The 27,365-nt window shown below is 36.0% G+C and overlaps 2 protein-coding genes across 3 annotated transcripts; one reads left to right on the top strand and one right to left on the bottom strand.

Annotated features, from left to right (window-relative positions):
• Positions 1-16: 16 nt before the first annotated feature.
• LOC139131118 (LYR motif-containing protein 5B-like) lies at positions 17-8,530 on the top strand. Its single transcript, XM_070697070.1, has 3 exons — positions 17-94; positions 798-885; positions 3,247-8,530. The coding sequence occupies exons 2-3, from the start codon at positions 838-840 to the stop codon at positions 3,451-3,453; spliced, it is 255 nt and encodes an 84-aa protein (XP_070553171.1). The 5' UTR covers positions 17-94; positions 798-837; the 3' UTR covers positions 3,454-8,530.
• A 4,646-nt stretch (positions 8,531-13,176) lies between these two features.
• Positions 13,177-27,087, bottom strand: LOC139131044 (DNA damage-regulated autophagy modulator protein 2-like). Of its 2 annotated transcripts, none has more exons than XM_070696976.1 (8): positions 26,649-27,087; positions 25,279-25,395; positions 23,924-23,977; positions 23,366-23,433; positions 21,545-21,687; positions 20,566-20,743; positions 16,403-16,476; positions 13,177-16,198 (listed from the first exon to the last, which is right to left on the bottom strand). In XM_070696976.1, the coding sequence occupies exons 2-8, from the start codon at positions 25,359-25,361 to the stop codon at positions 16,034-16,036; spliced, it is 765 nt and encodes a 254-aa protein (XP_070553077.1). In that variant the 5' UTR covers positions 25,362-25,395; positions 26,649-27,087; the 3' UTR covers positions 13,177-16,033. The 2 variants fall into 2 exon arrangements, with proteins under 2 accessions (XP_070553077.1, XP_070553085.1); XM_070696984.1 differs by lacking the exon at positions 20,566-20,743 and adding an exon at positions 18,859-19,036.
• Between the last annotated feature and the right edge of the window lie 278 nt (positions 27,088-27,365).

Below are 27,365 nucleotides of genomic sequence, written 5' to 3'. Positions count from 1 at the left end.
TGAATATACCGCTTTATGACGGCCTCAACAAACGATAAACATGGCAGATATCCCTACGCTTTGACATACGTCTACAACGGCATTGAGAGAAAAGGTGTGTGTACGTCATCAAATCACAAACTGAGATGAGTTTTCAGCAAAAATCGAAATATGAAGTTTAACTATTTGCAGGTTTTAGGACAAGTGGATACACAGCATATTCTGAGTAGAAATAAGTTTCTTACACATTACACCAAATATAATCTTGTTCTTGGCGGCCAGTCTGCAGATTTTTGCCAAATTTAATCGATTGTCATTGTGAAAGTAAATTTATGCGTGGATGCGTCAAGGTCAGAAACGTTTGCTGATGTTCGACGCTTGACTATGTGCCTGGTATATTCAGCCCTTACTGGGGATTGTTCCGATGACAAAGAACGTATGTGGTCCTAAAAATATTGGGTCTTTCCAGGTCATACTTTTAAAACGTGGACTGGTGAGGCCTCAGGACATGTTATTGTAATCACAAGCACATTTCTTTGTTGACCTTCCCAATTGGTACTGGGTAGCAATTAAATCACACAACTAAATCTTTTCAGACAGAAACACGGTTCGCCGAGTTTTAGAGCGTTCATTCACAGATACACTCCACTGTGACGCAGTCGTGAGGGACTGTGACTCAAATGTCAGCGCGGCCGTTGACACCAGTTGTTTACACCACCTTCTGTGCCAAACGTGCCGATTCACACATCGCGTTGTTGTGAATACTGGGATACCCAGCAGCAATGTTTTCATCACCGCCAAATTTCTGTTTGTTTCAGTGGTACGCAGTCTGGTGGACTAGAAACAGCTTCAGTAGTAATGGCCAACAACGAACTCAGATACGCTGTCAAACAGCTTTATAAAACTGTGAGTATATTCGTTGGGGTATTAATCTGCAGCCCTATGGCGCAGAATAGGATCATATGCTAAATGCCAATCAAAATATTCCAAAGTTAAATTTGTTGTCTCATGTTGTTGAACATTTGTACCGGTAAAATTGGAATAAAAATCATATATCAAGATCATTGTAAACTTCAATGGCATGTTTGTTTAATTGAACTTGTTCAAAAGTTTTATCACGGTGTTTGTCATAGACCCTTTAGAAAAACTATATTTACATATTTTAAGTGTGTGAAAAAAATTTATCCAACATGCCAATCAAAGTACACCATCATGTTGTTGTCAAAGATAGTCTAATATCTGTTGCCAGGTTTATGCTGGAGGTGAGAAAACAAACAAACATTGCAATGCCAGGTATTTGCTGTGTAGGGGTTTTCAGGGGCAAGACAGCTGGTGGGAGAAGACTCTAAACATGTTAATAATAATGATATTCGGGAAATGTTTGCATAATAGCATACCATTAAACCCTTTACAACTCAAATGATCCATATCAGGCCACACAAGGTCTATCAGCCGATGTCTCTCAAAGTTTTCCAATACTTTCCAAATCTAGTGCTTGCTTGGGCTCATTCTGATGCTCCTAGAGTAAATGAAATCTTCACTGAGTTTTGTGAAAATTGAAATTTCATTTTCACTGAGTTTTGTGAAAATTGAAATTTCATTTTTACCCATAGAGTTATAAACAGGAATAGCATCCACTTTGAATTCCAAACATCGGTAAATGTTGAGTTATTTGTTAATCTATTATCAAAGTTTGCACGTGCCACAGGGACCCCAGAGTATTCTTGATTTGGAAACCCTTTCATCACTATGGTTTGGTCCAAACCTATTGTTACCACTGGTGATTTAGATCTATTTACAGGGAATTTGGGGCGAACTGGCTAACTGCCAGTCCTCGTGAACAAGATTTGAGTTCCATTTCCAAGTTCTTTATGTTTGTAACTTCTTATTAGTATAACATCAGCATTTCAATTCATTCTGTTGATAAACGTTTTTTTTAAAAAACCTTACATATAATGTGAGGTTTTTTACAAAACCATGATCTGTTTTGCTGTTTGTGCTTACAAAGAGACACATTCGATATATCCACCATATGTGTTGTCTGCGGGGTCTTTTGTATAAAGTTCATTTGCAACCAAAGCTCTGGGGTCAAAGGTCAACAGATGTGAGTACCAAGTGATTGCTTTTCAGACAAATGTACTAAAATAAATGTATACACACTCTGTGAAAAAAATGTCTAATTTATCTTTTCACAGTGTTATCACTCATCATTTTCTTTGAAATACTTTGACCTCTGTACAGAAAGTTGGGTGGTGGGGTTAAAGGTCATTATTCTGTTCTGACAATACTTTCACTGTTTCTTCAAAGTATAAGGGAAATTTCCTGTTGCCAACAAAACATAACTATTCCTAGAAAAAGAGAGTTTTTGTCTGTAGAGAGTTTGGTTAATCCAAAGGTAACCTAAAATAAGTTATATTATTATTTTTTCTTCACGGCGAAATGAGTAAATTTCTTGTATGGAATGCAAAGATATTCAATAAAAGTGATAGTGACTAGAAGTTTGACTAAGATGCCTGTTTGGTTTGCAGTGGTATTTGATTTCCTGTGGTATATTTGACACAATACATTGTTTGCTAGGAACTAGGAAGAGTGTCCAGTTCTGAGAGGTTTCCGTGTTCCAGTTCTGAAAGGTTTCCGTGTTCCAGTTCTGAAAGGTTTCCGTTTTCCAGCTCTGAATGGTTTCCAAAGTTTTCGGGTTAGACAGGGCTTCCATCATTTCACTCAGAGGCTGTGGAAAGTTGAAATGTGCAGTGCATGGCAAACAACACTTTAACCTTAACTGCCGACAAGGTTTTGCACAAAATACAAGACAAAATCTGATCAATGATTGAGAGTCAAGTACCCACACAATTTCTAGGTGACACAACCTTGACATGTAGCATAGTTGAAAAAACAGCTAAACCTTACCCACTAAATACAATGAGTTTCATTTTCCATGTGTCTGTTTAGGTATTCAAATTCATGTAGGCTATCAACAAATTGAGTGTGATGTGTGATGAAGTAATTCAAATGTAAAAAAAAAATTCTTGTGATATTTTTGAGAAATGATAAGATTTGATATTTTTCAGAAATGATAAGATAAGGATATAGAAATTGCTAAATTCTTAGTGCAAGATACCTGGTCAATTAGTATTCATTTATGTAAATTATGTTAATGAGCCTTGTTTGATATTCAAATGTTTATGCTGATGATTACAAGTGTAGAATATTCATGTACCTTGCATCTTGCAATGTATGACAAAAATATTTACATTTTTTTTATTTCAGTTGATATACCTAGGAAGGGACTATCCTAAAGGGTATGGCTACTTCAGGGAAAGATGTCACCGAGCGTTTATGAAGAACAAGAATATAGAAGACCCGGAGAAAATCCGGGAGATGATCGGCAGGGGAGAATACATCATCAAAGAGCTTGAAGCCCTCTATATGCTGAGGAAGTACAGGGCAATGAAGAAGAGATATTATGAAGAATGAGTGGAAATCTGTGTTTTTCTGGACAAGAAAAGACAGATATACAGTTTTACATGGCAATATATGGAGTCTTTGTCTCCGGCAAGATTTTTTTCACTGAGTGATTTTCGCTGATCATTGATCAAGATGGCTCACCATGGTGTGCGCTGACAATAAATTTGATGTCATTGAATGAAACTGCTTGACATCTCACAAATGCCAGTTTTGAAAATTGTTAGCTCATATTTGGTTTTATATAAAAATACCAAAAGAGCTTATATGATGAGTCTGAGTGGCGTCTGTATGTCTGTATATTTGTGGGTATGTGCGGATGTATGTCCGTCACACACAAAGGCTCCCATACCGCCAAAGCTACCATCTCAGTATTTGGTGTACAGGTAGATATAGGGTTAGATGTGAATTTGTTCAAATGAACATATCAGTGTCAAAAATGTGCAAATGAGGTAAGAAAAAGGGAAATTCTGCATGTGTGCAGGAGTGACATGCCCGTAAGAAACAGGCAAACTCCACTTATCATGAGTCATTTCCTGTCATCGTTTATGAACTGTTACATATTAACAGAACTGCCCAAACCATAGACAGTAGAGGGGAGGAAGACCGCAGTAGAGGGGAGTTGTTTATGAACTGTTACATATTAACAGAACTGCCCAAACCATAGACAGTAGAGAGAGAGGAGAAAGACCGTCAGTAGAGGGGAGGAAGAGCGTCTATGGTCAAACTAAGAGGGGCTAGCTGCCTTTCAGCTATGCATGTTGCTTAAATTGACCTCCAGTACCAAAAATTTCAGACCTTAATTACTTTTGTCATTCTTGTTTTTCTGGTTTAAATATTTTTGTTGTTTTTCTGGTTGTACTGTGCAGAAATCATTGTCATAACATCAACGTAGAATTTTCCTGCGCTGAACAGATAGAAACAACATTTATTGTTGATCTTTGTTAACCCATACTGGTATGTACCAATTCTGATCAAATTTGAGCGACACCGTATAATTGCTTTTTTTTTTTAAGATGTGATCGGGGGGTTAATGGTTTCAGCTTGGGTGGGCCGACATTATGAGTATTTACATGCAGGTGAAGATACAAGCAGTTAATCAGTAGAGCCATCATACCTCTGCATAAAACTATGTTGCTCAGTTTCCCGGTATTTAAAATTCACAGTGTCTCATATAGCTACAGTGTATCAATATTTCAGCAAAAAGGAAGGTGGGTTCATGGTGTGCCATTTTTCAATCCAAGATCAGCCAAACGGGTACGTTATTGAAGGGGCACCCTAAGACAAGTGTAGTTTGTTAGGAGGATTGGATTGTTTTTACTCTTTTTATCTTTCTTCCAATGATTATGAATGAACCCACCATAACTCTTGTGCACTCACAGTTGAATTATGCCTGAGTATTGCTCATTGTTGAATTCATTCTGAATCAAACACTGCACCCTGAATTATCGTTATTTTTATGAGTGTTTCTCCACACTGGTAACCTCTGTGTGCAGACTATTGAACACCTCAAATACAAACATCATATACATGATAATGTACAGTCTATCGATTTAAGGAGAATCAAAGAACACATTTCTCAATTTTCAAAAAAACTTCAAATCAAGAGGGCACATGTATATTACAAAAAGGAATGCTGAATAATTATTCATATATGATGTACATGTTCCATCCAATCAGCATCCGACACATCACATTGAAATTGGAAACTGACCAATCAACTGTGATTTGTCATCTCAAGCTACCAAGATAGCTACCTCATAGCACACAGTTTATTGTGATGAATCTTTGTGATATCAGTTGGAATCAGATACATTGAGGGATATAATCAATAATCTTTAATCCTCAATATGGTTTCAGAACACTAAACATGGTTTCAGATCATTAAACAGAATATAATCAACATGGGACTAGTAAAAAAATATGTTCAATATAAACTTTAAAGTTTAGCCTTAGTCTGCCAAAATTTGGCCCGATTAAGCAAAATTTTGACGGTTATCCTGGTGTATGGACAAATCCTGCCATTTTTCATTTTTGTGTGGTATGATGGTGCATTCACAATACTCAGAGTGTTGTTGTAGGTGTATGTTATTTGACAAGATTTACAATTATAAACGCACAAGCAGCGATGTAGATACAGTATATCCTTGCATATCAAATGTGTGATCTACTCGCATGATTGAGTCCAAAAATCATAAAATCTATGCCGATACCGATCTGAATATGTCATTCATAGATATGCTCCGCTAGAAAAAAGATCATCCAAAGTTGATCCTTGGAAGAATTTTCTGTGCTATGCAAAGTACTGAAATTTACGTGACTCTATGAAATGAGCATCGCATGTGAAGGTCTGATTATACATGCAAGGTTTAATCACATAGGTGTGTCCTAGCATTTCTTGAAGAATCAGGACTTTATGACATTAAGATAATGCTACAAAATTGTCGTCCACTGTCATCCAAATGTCAGGAATGCTAGCTGTTTAAAATTTACACATCATCTTTGACATTCAATATGACGTTGAATCAGTACAAATTTGTAAGTTTTGGCTATATTTGTACTTTCCAAGATATAATAACTTTTGTTATGAAATTCATTACGGGAAAGCCTACTTCCCTACTTAGTTATCAAAGGATCAATTTCACAGACCTGCCTTTCCTACAATGGCACTACAATGGCACCAGCTGGATAAGATTAACATAACAATGGAACATTCACACCTTTGGGGATTAAAAGTCTTCTGTTTGTCACCCGAGTTGGTCAGGCAAGGACTCGGGTTTCAGGTACCATGCAAGTTAATGCAGTCTTCCCCTAATGTGAACATGACAGTTTACAAAACTGTAGCCAGATCGCGTTTGAGAAAATGAGTAAGTAAATTTATAAGCTGAGCAGCTCTTCACCAAGAATCTTTGACTGAATGTTTTGTTTTTTGGAACAATGGCACAGTCAACACAAGCTATATGATTTACAACTTTGAGTATTTCTTTTCTGGTATTCATAATTGGTGTTTTAAATTTATACCTTTCTTTCAAAACAATAATGCTGTACATCTCATGGAGATGTAGAGAATGGTATAAAATTAATAAATATTACAAATTTCATGAATGTTTTGTTTCAAACAAACAGTAGTATTACTGTCATAGTCTGTAAAAAATATTAACTTCTGAAATTTTGAAAAGATATCTATTGACTTTGTTCTTGACATTGCCATTGAATGTGCGTGACCTATGACCTTTCGACTTTCATGCATAATCATTTCCTACCCATTGAATGTCAGTGACCTGTCACCTTTCAACTTTCTTGCATAATTATTTCCTTTCATATTGTAAAGGAAAGGGTGTAAGAAACAAAAATATACTCATAAACCTGTTCATCAAAAATGTAACGAATATCATCTTTTTGTTTGGAAATGACCCCAGTTGGATGATTTCATATATCATTAAACTTCAACTCATTGATTTCAACACATTTCTGTTTTTATAAATACAGTTCTGGCTATGTTAATGCAAGTAATTTTTGAATATGTTTTGTAATGAAAAAGACAAGACATAAGACAATGTGAAAATATTACCTTTTGAACAGTTTGACCAAAAAAGCAGAGAATATATTGTTTTTCATGAAGAGAAGTCTGAAATAGCATAATTTTTTTTATTTTACTTTCAAATATTTTGAAGGGAAAGACATTTGCAATATAGAAGAAAATCTTTGTTATGGTAACAGGGTTCAAAGCATTGGTGTACTGTGTACAAGTGTTATAGAGAATCAGGCAATATGTTTTGTATTTCTACCACGAAAGTAGTCAACTGGCAACAGTATTTGTACCACAGTTTAAACTGTGTTGATCTGGGTATTGCTTCAGTGGCAACCTGTGAATCTGTCCAAAATTTGACATGATGTACCACCTTACTCTCTGCCGTCATCAGTGTTTAATCAGATTGATCAGTTGAGCTTATTTTCATGGTTAATTTGGCTTTTTTGTAGAACAAGTGCTTTCTAGCACAGGAATGTAGAGTGTTCAACTGACCATGAAAAAGTGATGTATGTTTGGTTGTGAAAGAGACAATGAATTTATGTTGTTACAATATATACTTCATTTGATCCTACCATAGTGTTGTGTATAATTTACCCCAGTTTCATTGGGTGCCAATCTGAGATTTTATCCTGGTCAAATAATGTCACCATCATTTCCCACTGTGATAGATGGGTCCAACCATGCTGTTAAAAACAACGGGGTTACTAAAATTTTCCAAACTGTAGTTATGGAGTATGTTTATGCATCTTTCTTGAAAAGTACACATTGGATATCATTCTGTTGCCAGTCAGTTACATTTGATTGTAGTGTACCGTGCCGTCAATGCATTTACTATGATACGCACACACAAAAATTCACGTACTTTGTAATATGAATTGGTATGACTTTTATATAAATGAGAATTTATGAACATACACCTTGAAAATCACGTGAAAGGATGATTTGGAAAATGAAAATGGTTTTTTAGCGAATATAGTAAGAAACGATGATAGAAATTAAATGGTTGACAATTTCAAATGCCTCACAAAAGTTAGAAAAGTTCATAATTGGACACTGTACCTTTTATGAAGTTGGTATGATAAGAGAGTTTGATAGCATTTAGATTCACTGTGTATTTTGAATGGGTGCTGAAAATTCATTAAATGTATTTTGATATCTACGTAAAATTTAAGTGTTTAAACTGTAAATAAGTCAAATGTCTTTAAGTTGAATTGTTTTGGTTTTTGGGAATGGGAAGGGGGTTTGGGAGTTCGTTTTTTGATCAAAATGTAAAGAATAATGTTTCCTTTAAAATTATTATGATTAATGTTTCAAATCCACAGGGTATGTGTTGTGTAATTATTGTAAAAATTGCAATTCTGTTCACTGAAAATTCACTGACATGTCACCAAAATTACACAAAGCAAAACAGAAGTTGTACCTGATTCTCCATGTACTTTTTGTGTTGGATGACTATATTTCCAGTTGTTCATTAACTGTCAACTTGAAGTGGCTTAAAAAAAAAACCAATTCTTCCATCTGAACAAAATAAACTTTGACAGTGATTTCCTAACCTAATCTCTTTTGAGTCTGCATGGTAAATCTACGGAGAGTTTTTCCAACTTGTATAACAATAGAAAAAATATGTCCACCACTGATAACATAGATTTTATGCGAAAACAGTTTGATCACATACATCCTGTTTCTCTACTGTCTATGACAGCATATAATATTTTCTTCTTGTCCATCAGGAATACTGTCACGCAATGTTGTTTTGCTAGTACATGCCATGCCTGTGGTTAAGGTAAAATGCATCTCGAAAGTGCGTGACTTGCACTCTTGCTCAAACTTTCCTCAGTACTTCAACTATTTTCTTACATTATCAAGAATAAAAATCAGGGGTCACTGCACAGAGTTTGTTACTTGAGATGAGAAAGAAATTACCTAACTTTTACTGAAATATGAAATGCAAAGTGGCCACCATCTCTGTGTTTACCCTATGGGAAAAAATTTAAAATTTTCTATTTTCAAAATACTAAGATAACCAAAAGTTTCCTTACTCCAAGAGCTTTAAAATAAGCCCCAACAAGTTGTAGATCAGAAAAAAATTGTAAAAATTTCAGTCTGACAAGCTGTCCCCAGGGACAGATATATGGGCCATTAAAATTTTTACAATACTTTTCTGGTCTATGGCTTGTTTGGACTCAGTTTGAAGTGCTTGGAGTACTTTAAGTTTCTAGTCTTTATAATTTTAGCCATAGCGTTAACAAAGGGATGGCAGCCATTTAGAATTTCAAATATTTGTAGATTTTAGCTTTTTTGTTTCCACTGTTCCTATGCACAGTCATCCCTGATTTATATTTTTTGATTTTGAAAGAGAAAGTTTGAACATTTCCTTGAGAAGAGTTAGAGCAAAAGTCAAGCAATTTCAAGTTTGAGGTGCATTTTACCTTAAGCAAGAGTAATTCAACAGGACGCTTGAAAGCTAAGGGAGAAAAAAAAATGTTTCGAATTGAAAGTCAAACAAAAATTTCAGTTACCGCAGACAAAGTTGATTGTATTTTGAGAAAAAATACAAGGTTTGAAACAACATTACTTGGAATGATACAACTCCAATTTCCACCAATGTTGTGGCTGTCACTTTACTCTGTGAAAGATACAATTTCCATTATCTAGCAATCAAACACTTGTCAAAGAGCTCAAAGTTTCCAATTTTAACACGTTCGCAATGAATCAAACCAATCCATGAACTGACATGGACTGTCTGTACACTGCCAAAAGTTACTAAATTTGATTAAACCTGACAGATGAACTGAGGACAAGGTTCACATTCTTCATGAAGACTTTTAAAATGTTTTAGTAAACTTGTCAAAACACAAATGCTTACACTGAATGGAACGATATGAAAAAGCTGTCTTTTTGTAAGAGAAAACACTGAAAAAAAAAAAATAATTTTGGAAATTTTCTCATGGTGGATTGTGCAGCAACTGACCGAACACATCATGGCATTTAAGTTTGACTATATTAGCGTATTACCAGCCTGGGACTTTGTTTTTCCTGTCATTCTTTGCAGTGATTATAAGGAAGATGCACTCAGGGAAACAAAAATCACTTTGCATCATGGGAGGTCATACCGCGCCAAAGGATAAACCAAACTGAACTTGTATTGAGATAAATCTAGCTATTTTTGGTGAGCGTTGGGGCGACTTCAGCCGAGTGTTTTGGTATGTCTGTCACAATTGTGTGTCTGTGGTGTTTTGCATTCAGGAAATTTGTGTCACGCTGAACTTATAGACAGAGCAAACTTTTCATGAGATTGGCATCGTCATATTACTGCTGGAGTCAACAAACAGACAGAGACTGAGATGATGATGATTTGAGGAAGTACAGGGTATTGAGGGCACTGTTAATGGTACAAGAGTAACTTGAAGCATGCCTCCAACAAAATGATATTAATAAATATCATTATCAACCCTGGAGAACAACAATCTATGATGGCATAATATCAGCTTCTAATTACCTTTATATTGGCCAATGCACAGTAGATGTAAAATTTCTAAGGCTCTATATCCATGAAAAACCAATTTCACCTCTCTCTCTCTCTCTCTCTCTCTCTCTCTCTCTCTCTCTCTCTCTCTCTCTCTCATTAACACTCATACCTACAACAATAGAGTTCATGATTTATATCTGTTCAAACAAAGATAGTTTTAACATTAGTTCATTGGTGTGCAAATGCTCCTATATAGAGGCCATCTTGCAGTGTTGTGGCATTTCTTGCGCTCCACTGCTGCTGCAAAAAAGAAAAGATGAAAAAGTTAAACAAAAATGTATAAGTAAAATGTCAAATACGAAATTGCATGAATGTCACTATTGATGAGAAGGTGGTACAGAAGAAAACAGACGATGATTTAAGCCATGTAGACTGCGAATGACTTAAACCCATTTACAAAGTAGGTCAATTGCACCAGAACTGTATCACAACGTTATTGACTTGATAATGGAGTGTTTCATATTCCAGAGTTGAGGTCAAAGGTCACACATGTGCGCAAGGGCATACATCTCATATTACTCTCACATACCGTAGCTTAGAGATTTCTCAATATCAGGGCCTTCAGAAAATATATACTTTATTGGGGTTTGGGACTTCTGTAACTGAGAAAAAAATAAAAATCTGGAAATGTCTATAAGGTATCTTCTACCTTAAGTAAAATTTAAATCAGAAATCTTCAGTGGTTTTTGTACATAACATTGACACCACAGAAATTGTTAGGATGTAATAGCGCTGATTGCAAATGACGTCATTTTTCTTTCATTAATATGCAAAAATAAATATTTGCCTGAATTCTCCCGCAAGAACAATGAAAATAAATCCTGCATGCGTTAAAAAGGATACTAAAAGTCACACTAATTCATGGCTATAGGCTACAAGCTGCATAAACAGTATGCAATAATAAAATTTGTCCGAATGCGAAGCAGAGGTATCCGAAGTTGCGTGCGTGCAGCTATATTTAGTAACAAACCTCAAATCATGATCAGCACTACTTACTTATGCAAGAGATTGAGTATCAGTGACCAAACCGGTATAAAATCATATTTTACACATTGTAATCTGCTTATGTGAACAACCCTCTGGAAACCCTTATATAGTTTCACAATCTATGCCAAAATATACAAGTGACACCATTGCCCAGGTTCAGTCTACGGCGAGAGTTACTACACAGTCTTTATACTGTAAAATATGATTTTATTAATCATAATCGTAATTTGTTAATAATCATAATTATCACAACTATGGAGTTTCCAGATAGCATTTACACAAAGTAGACGACATTGTTTGCAAAAAAGGTTTAATATTCTGTAACATTCATATTAATAATTTATTAATATTCATAATCGTTTGTTATGATAATAATAGGAAAATATAATGCCTAATTGACCTGTTGGTAGCCGTACGGTACACGCGTAAGGGTACGGTACAGCCCGGCCAGCCTGTTCTTTGCCGTAGTTTCCCTTTGGCTTCTAAGCAGAGTAATTATGAAAGAGATATTAAAGATGTTTGTTATAGAAAGACATAAGAGGTCACTTACCAGTTCTTTATAAGAAAATCAGCCATTTTTCTTGGTTTTCTTCGATAAACGTTTTTTCACTTCCTGGTTTTCAAATTTCGCTCTTTACGGCTCGTACGCCGATTGCAGAGGGTTTACATTATCGACGTAAATGCTTACTTCAATCGACGTATTTTAGGAAAAAACGACATAGTATGCCTCAGTATCCCCGTAAACATCACTATTCTACACTAAAATGATGAATGATGTTGAAAGGGGCTATCGTAGTGTAGTAATACAAACCTACAAGAATAACTGTCGGGACGAGCTTTGTCATAAATTTGTTAAGCGGTTATAAGGGAAGAACCGTTTGATTTTTAGGGGAAGGATTTTTGAGCAAAAAAATTATTGGAAGGTGAAGAAGAAGGAAAAAAATTGATCCAGTAATGTCTTGAGAAAAAAAATGATCATAGCAGACCAAAGGAAAAAAAAATTATCACAAAATCTGGAAAATCTGACACTCTCATTCTCTGGAAGTGCGCCGCATTCAGCAGTGCTAACATTATAAAGTCCAATAGTATTGATATATTAACACACGACAAAGGTTAGGTCAAAATTGTTCCATTAAAGGCTGTAGTTGTATGCTGCGTCCTGGCAAACACATTTCATGGTTTATGTTGCAATAAACATTGTCATGATCAAAACTTAGAAAAGTTTCAATGGACTTGCTCACGATAGTAAAAATTTAAAAGATGGGAAAAAATTGTATTACTTCAAAATGTGGAAAAACAAATTGATGTAGGACAAACAATAGAAAAATATTTGCTGCTACAGTGGCAGGGGAAAAAATTGCTGCAACACCCATTTCCTCCAGCCCCAGAAATCAAATGGTTCCCCTTAACTGGGGGGAGGGGGAACAATCCATAAGAGTCTTTGCTAACAAGAAAAAGCCCCTGTACAGTTTGTCATTTCGTTTGTAAGTTCTTTGCATGAAATGTACTATGAACAGCGAATATCGAATTGCTCGCAAAAGAGACAGGAACTTCACAGAAAAGAACCCCATTTGATTGACAGTGCTGGTTTTACAAAATTCAACAAATAATTTTAGAAAGAGCTTATGGGTAAAGATATTATCAATAGCATATTTAATTCAACAAAAAACACACAATGAAATTGCCATACATTAAAGACAACCTTTAATCACAAATTCACAGACAAAATTCTCTTTATTTACATCATCTCATGCAGCTTCTCAGAGATGTACCGGCAATGGCAAGAATCATGATTTGGCAGGTGTTTAAAAATAATGATTTTGAAAACAGCAGAGGTTAGTAAGATATTCAATAATTGTCTGAAAAATGTCAAAATAGCTTACCAACTACACGGTATAATAATACCTTCAGTTTGTGTTGTGTGTGTGGACACAGGCATAGGACAGGCAGATAGGTAGGCACAAAAGCACAACATTTGAAGAGAGTGGACACCAGAGGGCGCACTTAAACATAACCTCAGTATTGGTAGGCTACAACATGGCTAGGCTACAAATTTCAAGTACTTCGTGCCATATCAGTAATTGAGGCTTGTCTGAACTTTTATAGCAAAAGAGGTTTACAAAGTTCACAGTTCTCATTAATTGTGAAATAAAGCATTTGATAATCTTATAAAATATTTCTCTATCTTTATATCCAAATATGACAGTATTGTCAGCAGCATTTGTTTTTGCATTATTTCGGTAGTAGTCTACAAAAACACAGCGTACACAAAATGACCACTCTGATATCAAGTTTGAAAAGTGTAAAACGCCTTCATCCACTGAAAATTTCACACATTTTCTGTGTACAGGCCCATCTTTGACACTGAATGCAATATCATTAACCTTCAGTAAGGTTCTCACAATTCTTTGTCCATATCCAGAAAGATTATTAAAACTTACTTTATTAAAAGAAGGAAATCTAACCAAGATTGATGCACAATTTTCAGGTCACAAATAATTCCAGCCATCGAAGACAGCAAAGTTTGACCTGTTCATCCCCAATTTTCTATACGCAGGTCCACCAAACACCCTTGATAACAATGGGTTTGGGACAAACCATAGTGGTAAAAGGGTTAACCCATAGGACACAGAGCGCCATGCAGTGACATACTGAATCAGTGAAAGGCAATACAACAAGCATGTTATGATCACATGGATGCAACCACCTAAAAAACGCTTTCAAGAAGCTTTAAAAATTCCGTAATTTCTAAAACACGGTCTGCAATCCTTAAATACTCTGTATAAAAATACACTTGGCTCCAAACTGCATTAGTTCAATACAGCCTTTCACTACAAACTGAAAATTGTATCAAACATGCACGTATCATTCAATCTTTAAGACAATCAGGCAATCTTGTACTCGGACTATAAATACTGCAGTTACCAGCTTCTCTCTCTGTCAGTCTCATCTGTTTTTCACAACATGTTTCTTCATGATCAGTTTAAGCAAAATGTAAAATCCTAAATCACTTTGCACTATTCCCTACAATAAGTAAAGACTGTTTGCAGAGTTTCAAAATGTGAGAACAACAGGCTGAGCACCTAAGAGGCATTCCTGCCATAAAGCTATCCATTAAAAACATGGCACCTTAATTCAGCCAAAAGCACATATTACATTTTTGACAGTTTACTGGCAAAGCCAAAGGTTAAACACAAAACTTTACACAGACAGAAAATAAGCTTAATTTGAAGTCTGTAGAACTGTAAAACTTGGTAGTTGGGTTACCGGTACATACAAACTATTTCAGTAATTTTTACCAATGATTGAAGGCTCATGGATAATTAATTAATCATAATAATTTTTTTTCACAATTGTAATGAAGGAAATCTTCATTCAAATAAAATAAATTTACATTTCTAAAAAAAAACATCAGGCAACTCTATATGATACGAAATATGGCTTTACCACAAAGGGATCATTTTTCACTGAATAAATTGATTTTAAAATCACATAGTACATCATAATATGGTACAATATAACTCCATGACGAAGACATAACATGATTGCCAATTTTGTAAAAGATGTATATCTACAGGTGTTTACCATTCAAAGTATGTACAGTCATTGCAAAATATTGTGGACTTTATGATCAAGCAGTGTTTGTTCATTTGAGACTTAACACACTTATTTGAACACGATTTTGAAAAAGAAAGTCAGATATCTTACAACAATGTTCCACAACTGGGCTCATTGTTGCAGTACTGGCAAAATTCAGTGATCTGATGAGATATTTCTCAAAAAAAGATGTATCTGTTACCATTTCAAAATCAGCCAATCAAGTGCTTGAAAAGTTTTGAAATCATCCAATCAAGTGCTTGAATAGTCGGAATCGGCCAATCAATAGCTTGGAGGGTTTGATACTAGCCAATCACCAGAAAGAATGGCAATATTCAGTGATCTGATGACACTCAACACATGATCCATCTAACAAACTACACATTATACTGAGATTACAAGTAATACACAAAGACATTAAAAAATGAACAATAGAGTATTACAACCTACAAAACCCATTTTGATTTTTCAGTCCTGAAATTCACGCCTAAAATTACCAACAAACGCCCCGGATAAATATTTGCTGTTGGCCAGATAAAAAGTCAGGCAGAATCAGAAGACCAATTGTATTCATTCAATTTCCAAATTGTAAAATCTTCATTGATAAAACTTGTCTCAAAGTTACTTTCTTTACTTGTTATCAATTTTAAGATACTTCTCTCATGTACAGTATATTTAACGAGTTTAAAAGACAAGCAGCAAATTACTCTTTGTGTAAAATGTGGTGAATAAGTGACTGACAAAGCATTCCACTAAAAGCATATGTCACAGTATATACTAAAGGTGACAATTGTCACCTCTATGGAGTATCCTTAATATATTTATGCTTAGAGCATAATGACAATTACTCCCCACTTTGCATGTTAGAGGTGTCAAACACCTGGTGAAGGGATTCACAAATCAGCCAATCAGCCAATCAGAAGAATCAGAGGACAATGACGAGCCTATCAGATCTCTGGATGGTTGATTGGTTCCAGCTCTTCTGTGTACATCCTCAATGTTGTTTCCATGGTGATCTTCTGGAATTCACGTACGAAGGTGAAGAAATAACTAAGGAAAGAGATGGCAAGAACCCACTCAAACGCAGTACTGAATATGTGTTCTGTGAAACCCTGAAATGAAAAAAGCAATGGTTTAATCATTGACACAAGAATGTTTACTTTTATTTCACAAGGTCGAGAATTCTTACTTGTCTATTTTCTCCAATGACATATCCAAAAGAGTGAAATGTTCAAGTTCAAAATTCTAATAGTCTTTAGAGAGATACCAGGCCAGAATCACTTTGTTTGAATTGCAGTATAGCCAGGAAGACTTACCCCATCTTCTGGTTTCCATTTGGTCTGATCATCACCATGCCATTTTGTGTTTGCAAGAGCTGCAAATACACTAGCTGGGTCAAAGGTTAAGGTTCAACTGTGCACATTCAAATTAACATTACCATTTGAAAAGAATTTTCAAGTCTCCATCTTTTTGTCAAGAGCTCTATCAGTTCTTGAAGATATTGTTAAAGCTGCAACTAATTCATGCAGTTTTTTCAATTATTTCAACTGCGAAAGAGAAACTAACATTGTTATTGTAAACACTGAATTTGGAATCAGCAGATGGCCATAAGTTATCGTGTACTAAATGTGACTGACAACTCCGTCAAAATTGTCTTGAGTACAAAATTCTGTCATGGTGCTTGGTCATCCCTGGGAAAGGCAATTAAGATGACAATATATCACGTTGCATACTGAATGATTACTGGGTCAACTGACAAGAAGATAGCTTGTATACCTGGTGACTGACCAATCAGAGTACATTGTTCATATGTATGGCAATATATACCCTATCAGCAATGTCAGAGGAGAATCATATTTGAAATGACAGAATAAATAAATTCCTGGCGTGAATGTCATAGTGTGTGTACATCTGAGTGAGGGATGTTCTTTACACTAATAAATTATACTGCATATAATATGCAAATTTGTATGCAAATTTCTGCGTGTTTTGTGCCAATATATCATCATGGCTGCGGTTGAAAACAATTATAATCTGTGAGTGTTGTACATGGTAGATTCTCAAAATGGCAGTGTACCTGGCACTCCCGAAGAATGTCTTGTCAGCACTGAACAGCACAAATGTCTCTTGATTACCTGTGTATATATGTCTGCATCAGTGTTCACCAAATCCATTGGGCAGTTGGTTTTTCCTGACCTGGTATCAACATAGTCTGGCAGTTTGTTAGTCTTGCAAACTAATTTGCTACTCATGTTGTCTGATTTGCTAGTTCTGCAATCTAGTTTGCAAGTCCTACAGTCTATTTTGCTAATCTTGCAGTCTACTTTGCCAGTTGTGCAGTCTAGTTTACCTGTTGTGCGGTCTAGTTTGCTGGTCATGCAGTCTGGTATGCTAATCCAGACATCTAGATTGCTGGTTCTGCAGTCCGGTATGCTAATCCAGACATCTAGATTGCTGGTTCTGCAGTCTGGTATGCTAATCCAGACATCTAGTTTGCTGGTTCTGCAGTCTCAATTGCCAGCCTTACAGTCTAGTTTGCCAGTTCTGCCATATACTTTGCTGGTCCAGCGGTCAAGTTTGCTAGACCTGCATATTTTTTTTTACTACACAAGTTTGTTAATATTCACTGGTTACACATGGCAAATTTTCTAATCTGAACAAAAATCTTGTGGTCCCGCACCTTGGACCATCGATTTGCTAAAGCCCGATTGGCGATTAACGAAATGATAACACTGGCATGAAGTTAGTACACATATAAAGATGGGAAAAGCAAGTCATGGATTATTACTTTTATCTAGATAGTGGGTAGGATACACCACCAGGAAACACCGGAATATTACAAAGGATTGTGACATAAACTGAACATGGGAGATACAGAGGATAGAAGGATACCGAAAACTGCCGCAGCAATGGCAACTATTACGATAGCAATGCGAACACGGTATGTGGAGGAGTTTCCAAAACACGGGTAAAGTCTAGCAGACATCCATGCATGTATTGCACCATAGAGAAGACCGACACCAAAACACAGAGATGTGCCTATGTGATGTGTGACACGGCAATTTGTTTTCTAATGTGAGTGAGAAATAAACAATTAAGTTGAATAATATGCACATATTAATCTACCTTAATACTCAGTAATTAGCTAAACTGAAACATGTTTTAATATTCCTTATAAAGGGATTTTAACTCGAAGCAAGAAACACAGGAGTATTACAGGAAATGACAACGTGTTAATAGGAAAGCACGAGAAAGAAGTCTTTCACCTTTGAGATGCACATACTACCGTAAAGCTACATAAGCTGTATCTTTTGGCTATTTTTTCAGAACTTTTGTTTTGTGGTTTCCCTACACTTTCTGCATTGAATCCCTTAAAATGTAATTTAATGCCAAGTATTTAGCATAATTGTTTTCAAGTCCGGACTAGAATTCATTTGTAAACAATAAACAATGATCAGTACACACATACAAGTTGTGTTGACAAAAAGAATACTTGAAATTTCAGCATGACAAGTGGATTAGGGTCAGATACGGTAGTTGATATACAGAAGCAGAATACTGAAAAACTTGCCACAAGTTACAGCTTATGTCCCTTTAACAGGAATTTACTTCATATCTTTGCTCATTACTTCAATACTGTACAAAAGTTATGATATCCGCTCAGCTGCTTAGCTACATGAATTGGAATGTCAGTGTACAATCCCTCACATCCTGGCCACTATAAGCCGTCAGACATCAGACATCATACAGTGAAGTCATGAACAAAGGATACTGCAAATCAGACCAACCAATCCGATAAAAGCCAGCAGAAGCCGAACTCGACGAGTAGATGCTGGTGGATAACCCACTCTCATCTCACAGGGTATCAATGCATGCATGAATTCATAGACCACACCGCAACCAAAACACATGAATGCACCAAATAAATGAGCAAACAGAATCCTTCCTTCCTGAAAATATCCACAAGATGAAACAGCGTTTGGTCGGTGCAAGTTCTGTACAACTGTTTTTGCATAAATTTTCACTTTTTTTGCCACGTTGAATCAAAATTGAAGGTTGCTAAAGCCAGTTGTCTTAATTTGATTTTTGCTGGCAAAATGGCAAATCAGTGACTGATTGTTTGTGGTGACGTCATGTATATGACACAGATGTTGCTGTCTGGTGCGCATGACTTTTGTTGCAGGAATTATGTCTATGTTTGTGTTAGCGTGTATATATGTATACAGTTTGTGTGAGTGGATATGAGTGTTTTTGTGAGTTGGTGCGTGCACGTGAATGTGCACAACATACAGCAAATCAGCCCAAAACAACACGGACAGGTTGAAACACAGGATCTGTAGTTGCAGCTGACATCAACCACTACAGACACACTTCAATTCACACACAAACACGGTTACACATAGGGGCACATACAGGGCCTAGGTTTAATTTTGGGTGAGTAATCACACCTTGACCAGCATTTTGTACCCACGATCAAATTTACGGTATATACCAGGTTTGCCAAAAGTTGTCCTGTTTCTTGACAAAGTATTTTCATGCATGTCCTAATATATAGAGTATAATGTTTCTCAAGGATGACATTCAAAAACTATGAAATGAGGGTATTTTCCTTCAGAAAACTTTTCCTTCATTGCAAACAGCACGTCTACTATCACATACACAAAATATGTTTCATGACTTCAAGCTGCCTTAAATTTATTTTCACAAGAATGCAACTATTGCGTGGCTTTGTCAGTAGGGGCCCTGGACATTTAAAACTCTGGCCTGACAAGTGAAACTCAATGTGTTCACAGAGAGGGAGTTTGCTCTATTTTGATTGCTGTGTCCAAATTACTACTAACCGTGCCATGATTACACCTTGGAGACTGTGTATATCCACCACACTCAATCAGCGTTCACGTGGCCACAACAGCTGTCAGCATGCAGCAGTTTAAATAAGCAATTTCAGCAACATATCATGTTTGGCGGGGCAGTTTAAAACATGACCGCCAGATTTTTGCACTTTCAAAGTTTTGTTTTTGAGAAGAAGAGAAGAGTTTGAGGTCAGATGAGATGAGTTCCAATTGACATGCACTTGTTTCAACAATCCAAGGTCACTTAGGATGTTACCACACTGTTTGGTTCACTAACATACGCTAGATGGTGCTGGTTTAAATTAAATTTTTGTTGTTAGTAAACCACAAAGAGTACAATGATCAAAATTACTTATCAATGAAATGCAGTGTTAATGCCATGAAAACTGTAAATTATGTGCATTTAAGTTAATAGACCATACCACTGTATTTTAGAACAGTGGGATTATACTGAACCATATCGTAATTTCACATTGTCGTAAAGGGTACTTCTCCATTTACTCCTTGTAGGTACCCTAACATAAGCATTTTATCGACATATGAAGAATCGGACCCACTATTCTACGGAAATGCTTGACATTCAGATGAAAAAATGAGTTTTAGTGTGGATTTGTGAGAAAGGATACTGAAGACAAAGCCCAAGGTCGCAAAAAAGCACAGTAAAATCCGAGCTCTGCAAGCAAATATGGTGGCGTGAAAGGGAGCCATTTTGTACGACAGCCATGTTTGCATGTAGCAGTAGACGACACCTGGTCCAAAGCAAAGATTTGCCGCGAATACATGAACTTGAAGCTCATTGGTTTCCTGCCAAGGAAGTATGACATATATTAGCTGGTGGACAAGTGGCAATGGTCAGAATATTGGAACTCAACAAAAATTTTCAAAAAAAAAAGGAAAGAAATAGCCCAGCTTATAATTCAAAACTTGTATTGACTATTGTCAGAACTTTGTAAAATTGATGAGGTCGCCCTCTAGTGGTGGTATAATTTGATTATTACTTGTAAAAAGGCAACATTTCATCCTCAAGCCTCATTTGTAAAACGTAGAACCAACACAAGCCCTCACAAAAGCTTCAAACAGTTTCTCAGAAAAATTCATTTTGAAAGAATGGATTTAACATCCATTTGTTTCACTTTGTCGTTCTGTCATTTTTGATGAAAGTTATCAGTTCCTTTTTGGAATCTGGATGTGTATCATAAATGGAATTTACTTTTAAATAGGTAAATACCTTTATGATGATATAGAGAGGTGTGTCATGAATGATGATGATGCATATTATCTGCATGGCTGATGATTTTACATTTTCCCATGTTAATGATGCAGCGCAAAATTTGCAAAGATTTTATTGTAGCACTGACTTCATATCCAGAAACATTGGAAACAAAGCCTGCAGGCATTTGACGGGCATTTGCTAGACTTGCGAGAGATTTTAATTTGAATCACTTTAGCATTTCTTGATCTTAAATGACACCTTTCACCATGGCAATGATCTCAGAGAAACGCAAAGCAGCAGAGGACAATTTCAACTCACACTCTCCTCCTACTGATTGGAGCTCAAAATAATACAAATCTAATTCTTTCCCTTTTATAGTACTCCATACTTACTTGGAAGTTAGCAACCATACTCATTCCTAGGCATGCAAATCCTCCGATAACAAGCGCTATCTTATTGGCTCTTAAAATTGCTGGAGAGGCCTCTCTGTTATACTCCTGGACTTGTTTGTATCGAACATAAATTGTCGCAAATGCTGTAACAAAAGTGACATCAAGTTACAGAATGTGATTACCGTTGACATAGACATAATTTGTGCTTGACGAATGTGTTCAGTGTGTGCAACAGACTGGATGAGCGCCCTCTCTGTTGAGACATTGGTATATTGTAAATTAAAATTGTGTTGCATCAAAGTTTCACATGAAAAATCAGCTGTATCATGCAAGGTTCAATGCTTGGATGTGAAAGAAACGCACTCATCTGTAATTTACTTCTAACCACTTGAAAACTACAAAGTCTGATATAATTTGGAAAATAATCTCACATGACGGAATATTAAGACAGATTTTTAACCTGTTCACCCCATGCCCTATCAACAAGCCCAAAATCACCATTGACAGTAAATGGGTTTGGACCGAACCATGTTGGTGAAAGGGTTACTGATTTCAATGTTTTGCAATGGCCACGTCACTAGCTACTTTTCCTTTTTGTGTAAGTTGAACAATTTTTAACAGTTTGAATCTTATGGTGAAGCACACTTTATACATGTCTGTGTTGCACTCTGACACAACACACTATTCTCTGACTGACTGCGTACTTCTCTGTGTATTTATTGGTTAACAACTTCTATGATTAAGAGAATTTACAATGAATTTTATGCTCATATAACACAAATGGACACACAAGTATTGGAATATGATAACACTGAAATGTGTATGGACTTGTAAGACCTGCGCCAGTCTGTATATCACTTATGTGACACAAGGTCAAACTAGTCAGTTTTTGCAAGGGTCAATCAGACACAATTATGCTAATTTTCAGACTTTAATTTATGCAACCTTTCCAAAGTTATGACGCATTATCTGCCTGAATTTAATATCATCATTATCAACCATGACATACCCTGACATAATCACCCTAGCAGCATTGAAATAAAATGAAAATGGATGCAATGACATTTTATAACCAGGCCCTGGTTGACACTGAACCAGGATTAACATTGGCACTCTGCCATTTCTGTCTCTGAAGCTGCATTAAATTTCTACTTATCTGGGGTTTTTATTACTTCATGACCTATTTCACCTGGCAATTACATGCACATGTAAAGAAGAACAATTTTCCGTACAAAAGAGTGTTTGGAATAAAAACAATACACTTCAGTTCATTGCAATTCATAATTCACATTTTTTCATATTATAAATTTCTTTGAGTCTCTTCTAACAACAATTAATTACAATCAGAAAAGTGCATATCATGAAGTCTTTCACAAGATAAATCTTTAAGACCAAATTGCTTTCAACAGGCAAACTATTTGTAAATGTTTTGTCAATTTTTATACATGTAGATCAATTACATTTTTTTAGCGATAAAAAATCATATCTTCTGTACATAGCAAGTCAAAGTTTATAAAGTTCACTTCCCTATTATTACATCTGGATATGTAGATGTACCTTTTTGCAACAAGTATCAAGAAATTAAGCTTTGTGAGTTGAAAGTTGAAGTAAGATGATCTCTGAATTCAGTGGAATTCTGAGGCCTTTGTGTCTTCCATGCTTTGCAGTAAAGGTGTTCTACAAATCTTTCACATGGTTGCAGTCAAGGAACAGACGATGTGACACCTCTACATCCTCACAAGAAGTACAAACACTTGAGTGGACTCACAGCAGAGACATTTTGTACAGCAACACACTACCTATCATTAATCCTACGCTTACCTAGAGCTGCAGTTATGTTGAGTAGCTGACCAAATATACAACTTTCAGGAATGTATGTACCAGTGTCACTGCAAGTGTAAAACATTCACACAGTCAGCATAATTTTTGAGGAAGTGTACAATCATTCCACAAACAGTCACAAACAGAGAGCATTCTTTATCAGGATACCTGTTTCTATTCTGTTAAATGATAATTAACATTTAATATCTCGCTAGTAATAGTATTGACATTGTCAGCGTTTAACATTGATGTTTGATATGCCCATAGACTTGCCTGGCAGAACCAAGATATACATTGGAGTGGAATTAAAACAGTGGTTTTCCTGAGAAATTTGTGTGACTGAGCATGTGAAATCACAAAAAAGGCAACAAAAATATATTTTAAATGGTATTACAAGCCTGGAAATCAAAGGGAGGTTTAAATTAAGTGGATAAAAGAGATCTCCAATAAATCAAGCATTAACTAAACAGCATGAAATAAACATCCACATCACATCCACCTGTGATGTCATAGGTCACCAAGGGATCAAAGGTCAATAGGGGTCACCAAAAGACTTACCTAATGTAGGGAAACTCAGCTGGTACATGACCCAGTCCTACTGATATACAATACCTACAGACAAAATATAAAGATGAAATCATTTCTTAAGGTAAAACGAACCTTGGGGACAGAAAGTCAAATTTCTACAATTCTTTTCTGTTTTGCCACTTGTGGACGCTCATTTTAAAGCTCTTAGAGAAAAAAAAACTTTCACCCTCTTATTAGTTTTTCCAAAATCAAATATTTAGTTTTTCCCCAAAGAGTTAACACAGGAATGGTGGCGATTTTGAATTTCAAATATCAGAAAATATTGGGTGATTTGCTTCACTAGTTTCAAATTTTGCATGGTGACCCCGATTTTTATTGTTGATTAGGAAAGAGTAAGAGAATTGTTGAAAGTTTCATTCAGGAAAGTTTGAGCAAAGTTTAAGTCTTTCACTTTCAAGGTGCATACTACCTTAAATATCTTCATAAAGCAGGCAGTATCTAAGAGAAGCCTATATCATAGGTTGATGCCATACTACGGCTGTATCATTGTCAATACAGTAGTGCATTTGGCACACCAGATATCATATATTGAGCAGGAAATCCAAAGACAATTTGAGGGAAAAATATTTCTTCAGCATTCCAAACACACACAGTTATCCTCTAAAGGACTTTGACATCATATGTGGAATATTTTTGCCAATTATTAACAAATTATTGAACTTAAAATCATCTCTGTGGTGAGTAGATTTTTACTCATTTCTCTCACTGTAGGTTATGGTTCACAATTGCCATACTGAGCTTGGATGAAAGTGTGCTAAATTTTTATGATGAACTTGACAGTGTTTTTGTTAAGGTTTAGGAAGGTAAATGGTGTAGAAACCTTGTTATCATTTCTGTTATTGCTCGATATAGTTGTATTTGTTGTCTGATATTATTGTATGGATATTCTGAGGGGAAATTTCAGTATGATTTATTTGGGTACCAGCCTGAACAAAAATACTGCTTGAGGATGAGTCATCCTCAACTAGTATTTTTGTTCAGGCTGGTACCCAAATAAATCATACTGGAGTTATGAAATAATCTTCAACAAGTTCAAGTTTGGTTTGAAAAGTCATTCCATTTCTTTCATATGAATACTATTCATAGTATATTTAATATAAAGTAACAAAATTAGCATTACACAAGCTAGTACTAGTATTTTGGACATCAAATTTTGGAGACATCAACAAATATAAACATACACAAAAAACAATTTATGCCATATATCTCACTTGGCACATACCCAGCACATATAGATAGGAAATCCCATAGATTAAATAAAATTGCTATTTTGCCTGATGGATTCTTGCTGTGTCAAGGCTGAACAAGGAATGCTTGGTACTTACGATATTGTAAATGTTGCTGCCACCATGATAGCCACTGACATTGGGAGCCATCCCATGCCAACGCAGAACCATGACTTGCACATTTTGTGGGTGTGGGATTTCTAGTTTTCACAGTTTCTGCATTGAAATAAAAAAATAAATAATGGCATTCATCAATGATGTTAATCATTAATTTCATTGAGCCTCTTCTTTGCAATGGTTTGAGGGAGCCCATAGAAAAGGACTGGGAAAGCATTGTTTGGATTCTGTGGACGTGCATTTAAAGCAGGGTTCTTGGATGATGTGTTTTTACCACCATTCCTGCAAAGTCCATGGAAACTGCACTGTATGTATGTATGTACCGGGTTTAATAAAATAGTTTATCGTATACCTCCAGCCATGTTCTTTCATTTACGGTATTGGAAACTACATATTTATCATTCCATAAGGTATGTGATACAACCTTTATGGCTACGATATGGGTTTTGTGGCCCTTTCATACTTGGGCCCTTTTATCTTACAACCTCAGTCCAAAATAAAACCGTATCACGGCCGTTTTATATCATGCAAAAGCATGTACATAGAATGGACTAATTTCTCAAACAGCCAGCCTACGTGATGCAATTTTACACTAACAACATTCCCTGTAAATGTGAAAAATGAAGCATAATTATCAGGGAGACTTTGCAGGTATAGATGCCTTGATGGAAAGTAACTTTCATGGATTTGTGTACTTCCACTGTGTCTCGTCCCTATGTTGTTATTTACATGGAGCACGGAAAATTCTGTCCCCTCCAAGTTTCAGAATGGAAAGTACAGAAGTTAACTTTTTATTCGTATTTCAACCATTTCCGTTCAAATTTCATAAAGTCACGAATGAAAAAATAGTAAAAGAATAAATTTACCTCGAATTTTAGTGGAATTTGGAACTCAAAATGACTATAATTTGTGTCTCAAAGCGAAAGTAAAACATGATTTCGTTTTCACAAACAGAATTGAAACATGATCAGGGGGTTTTCTCAAGAGTAAACGCACGTTCCAAAACATACTTTGAAGTTTGAATGCAAGTATGTACAAGACGGTATGGTATAACTATAAAGAAGTCAAAATTATGTGAATGGGGCACTGTACTTTTAATCAGTACATAAACGAGCGAGTATGGGACATGATTTGATTTCCGCAGATTTCGATTAAAATATTAAAAACCAGGAATATATACATATTCCTGTTTTAACATAGATGTCCTGATGTTTATGTACTACAAGTACTAGTACTAGTATACATGAGTGGCCGAGGATAGGCCCCCGGTAACGTTTACATAATGATAACGCTACTATTATTATACAAGTGTTAAATTGCGCTCCAGTCAAAACAGAATTTCTTGCACTTACCTTCAGCTCAAGCAAATCTCAACATCACCGCAGACAACAATTTATCAAGCAAGTACACGCCAGTTCCGAAAACTATCGCTTTTTACAAACCGCGAAAGCTAGACAACCGTCTTTGAAAGAAGCTGGCAGGTACACATTGAGTCAATGGCACGTGATTGTCATACGGCTCTTCGATCATGCACGCAGAGTATTTCACAACTGGGGTTGAATTTATGACCTTCTATTGTTGTGGTTTCGGTGAATGAGTGCTCCTATTCAAATGTACGACCTATTCTACTGATCTTCCTTCTTGAAGACAAGACCATTTCCTTCAATTCTGGAAACTGTCTGCGGTGAGATTCCTTCTCTCCAAAACACTGAAACCGAAAGCTGCCAGAAATCCAATGTTTAAGACTGTTTAGGCAGACAGAAAAAAATCCACGGTATGGCTCCTTTCAATCATCTCAATGCATACGCGTATGCGCGTACTGTTGATTTTGCAGATTAAATAATAAAATTCGGAAAAGAAAAGAGTTAATGAATGCACCTAATAAGTGACCTGAAATATTGTGAACGCGTTAGTGATCTGCAGAAGTGAGTGGCTATAAATTGTCACGTTTCGTCAAGTGAGCACTTTGGAGTCAAAGGTCAGATTATCCTGACGATAACAGATACGGCATGGGGGGGGGGGGAGCGCATTTATTGTTACGTAAGCACCTCTCGAGGCAAGACACGAAC

This window comes from Ptychodera flava, chromosome 1, assembly GCF_041260155.1.
Source record: "Ptychodera flava strain L36383 chromosome 1, AS_Pfla_20210202, whole genome shotgun sequence".
Taxonomy (NCBI): Eukaryota; Metazoa; Hemichordata; class Enteropneusta; family Ptychoderidae; genus Ptychodera; species Ptychodera flava.
This window is presented reverse-complemented; position numbering and strand designations above follow the sequence as displayed.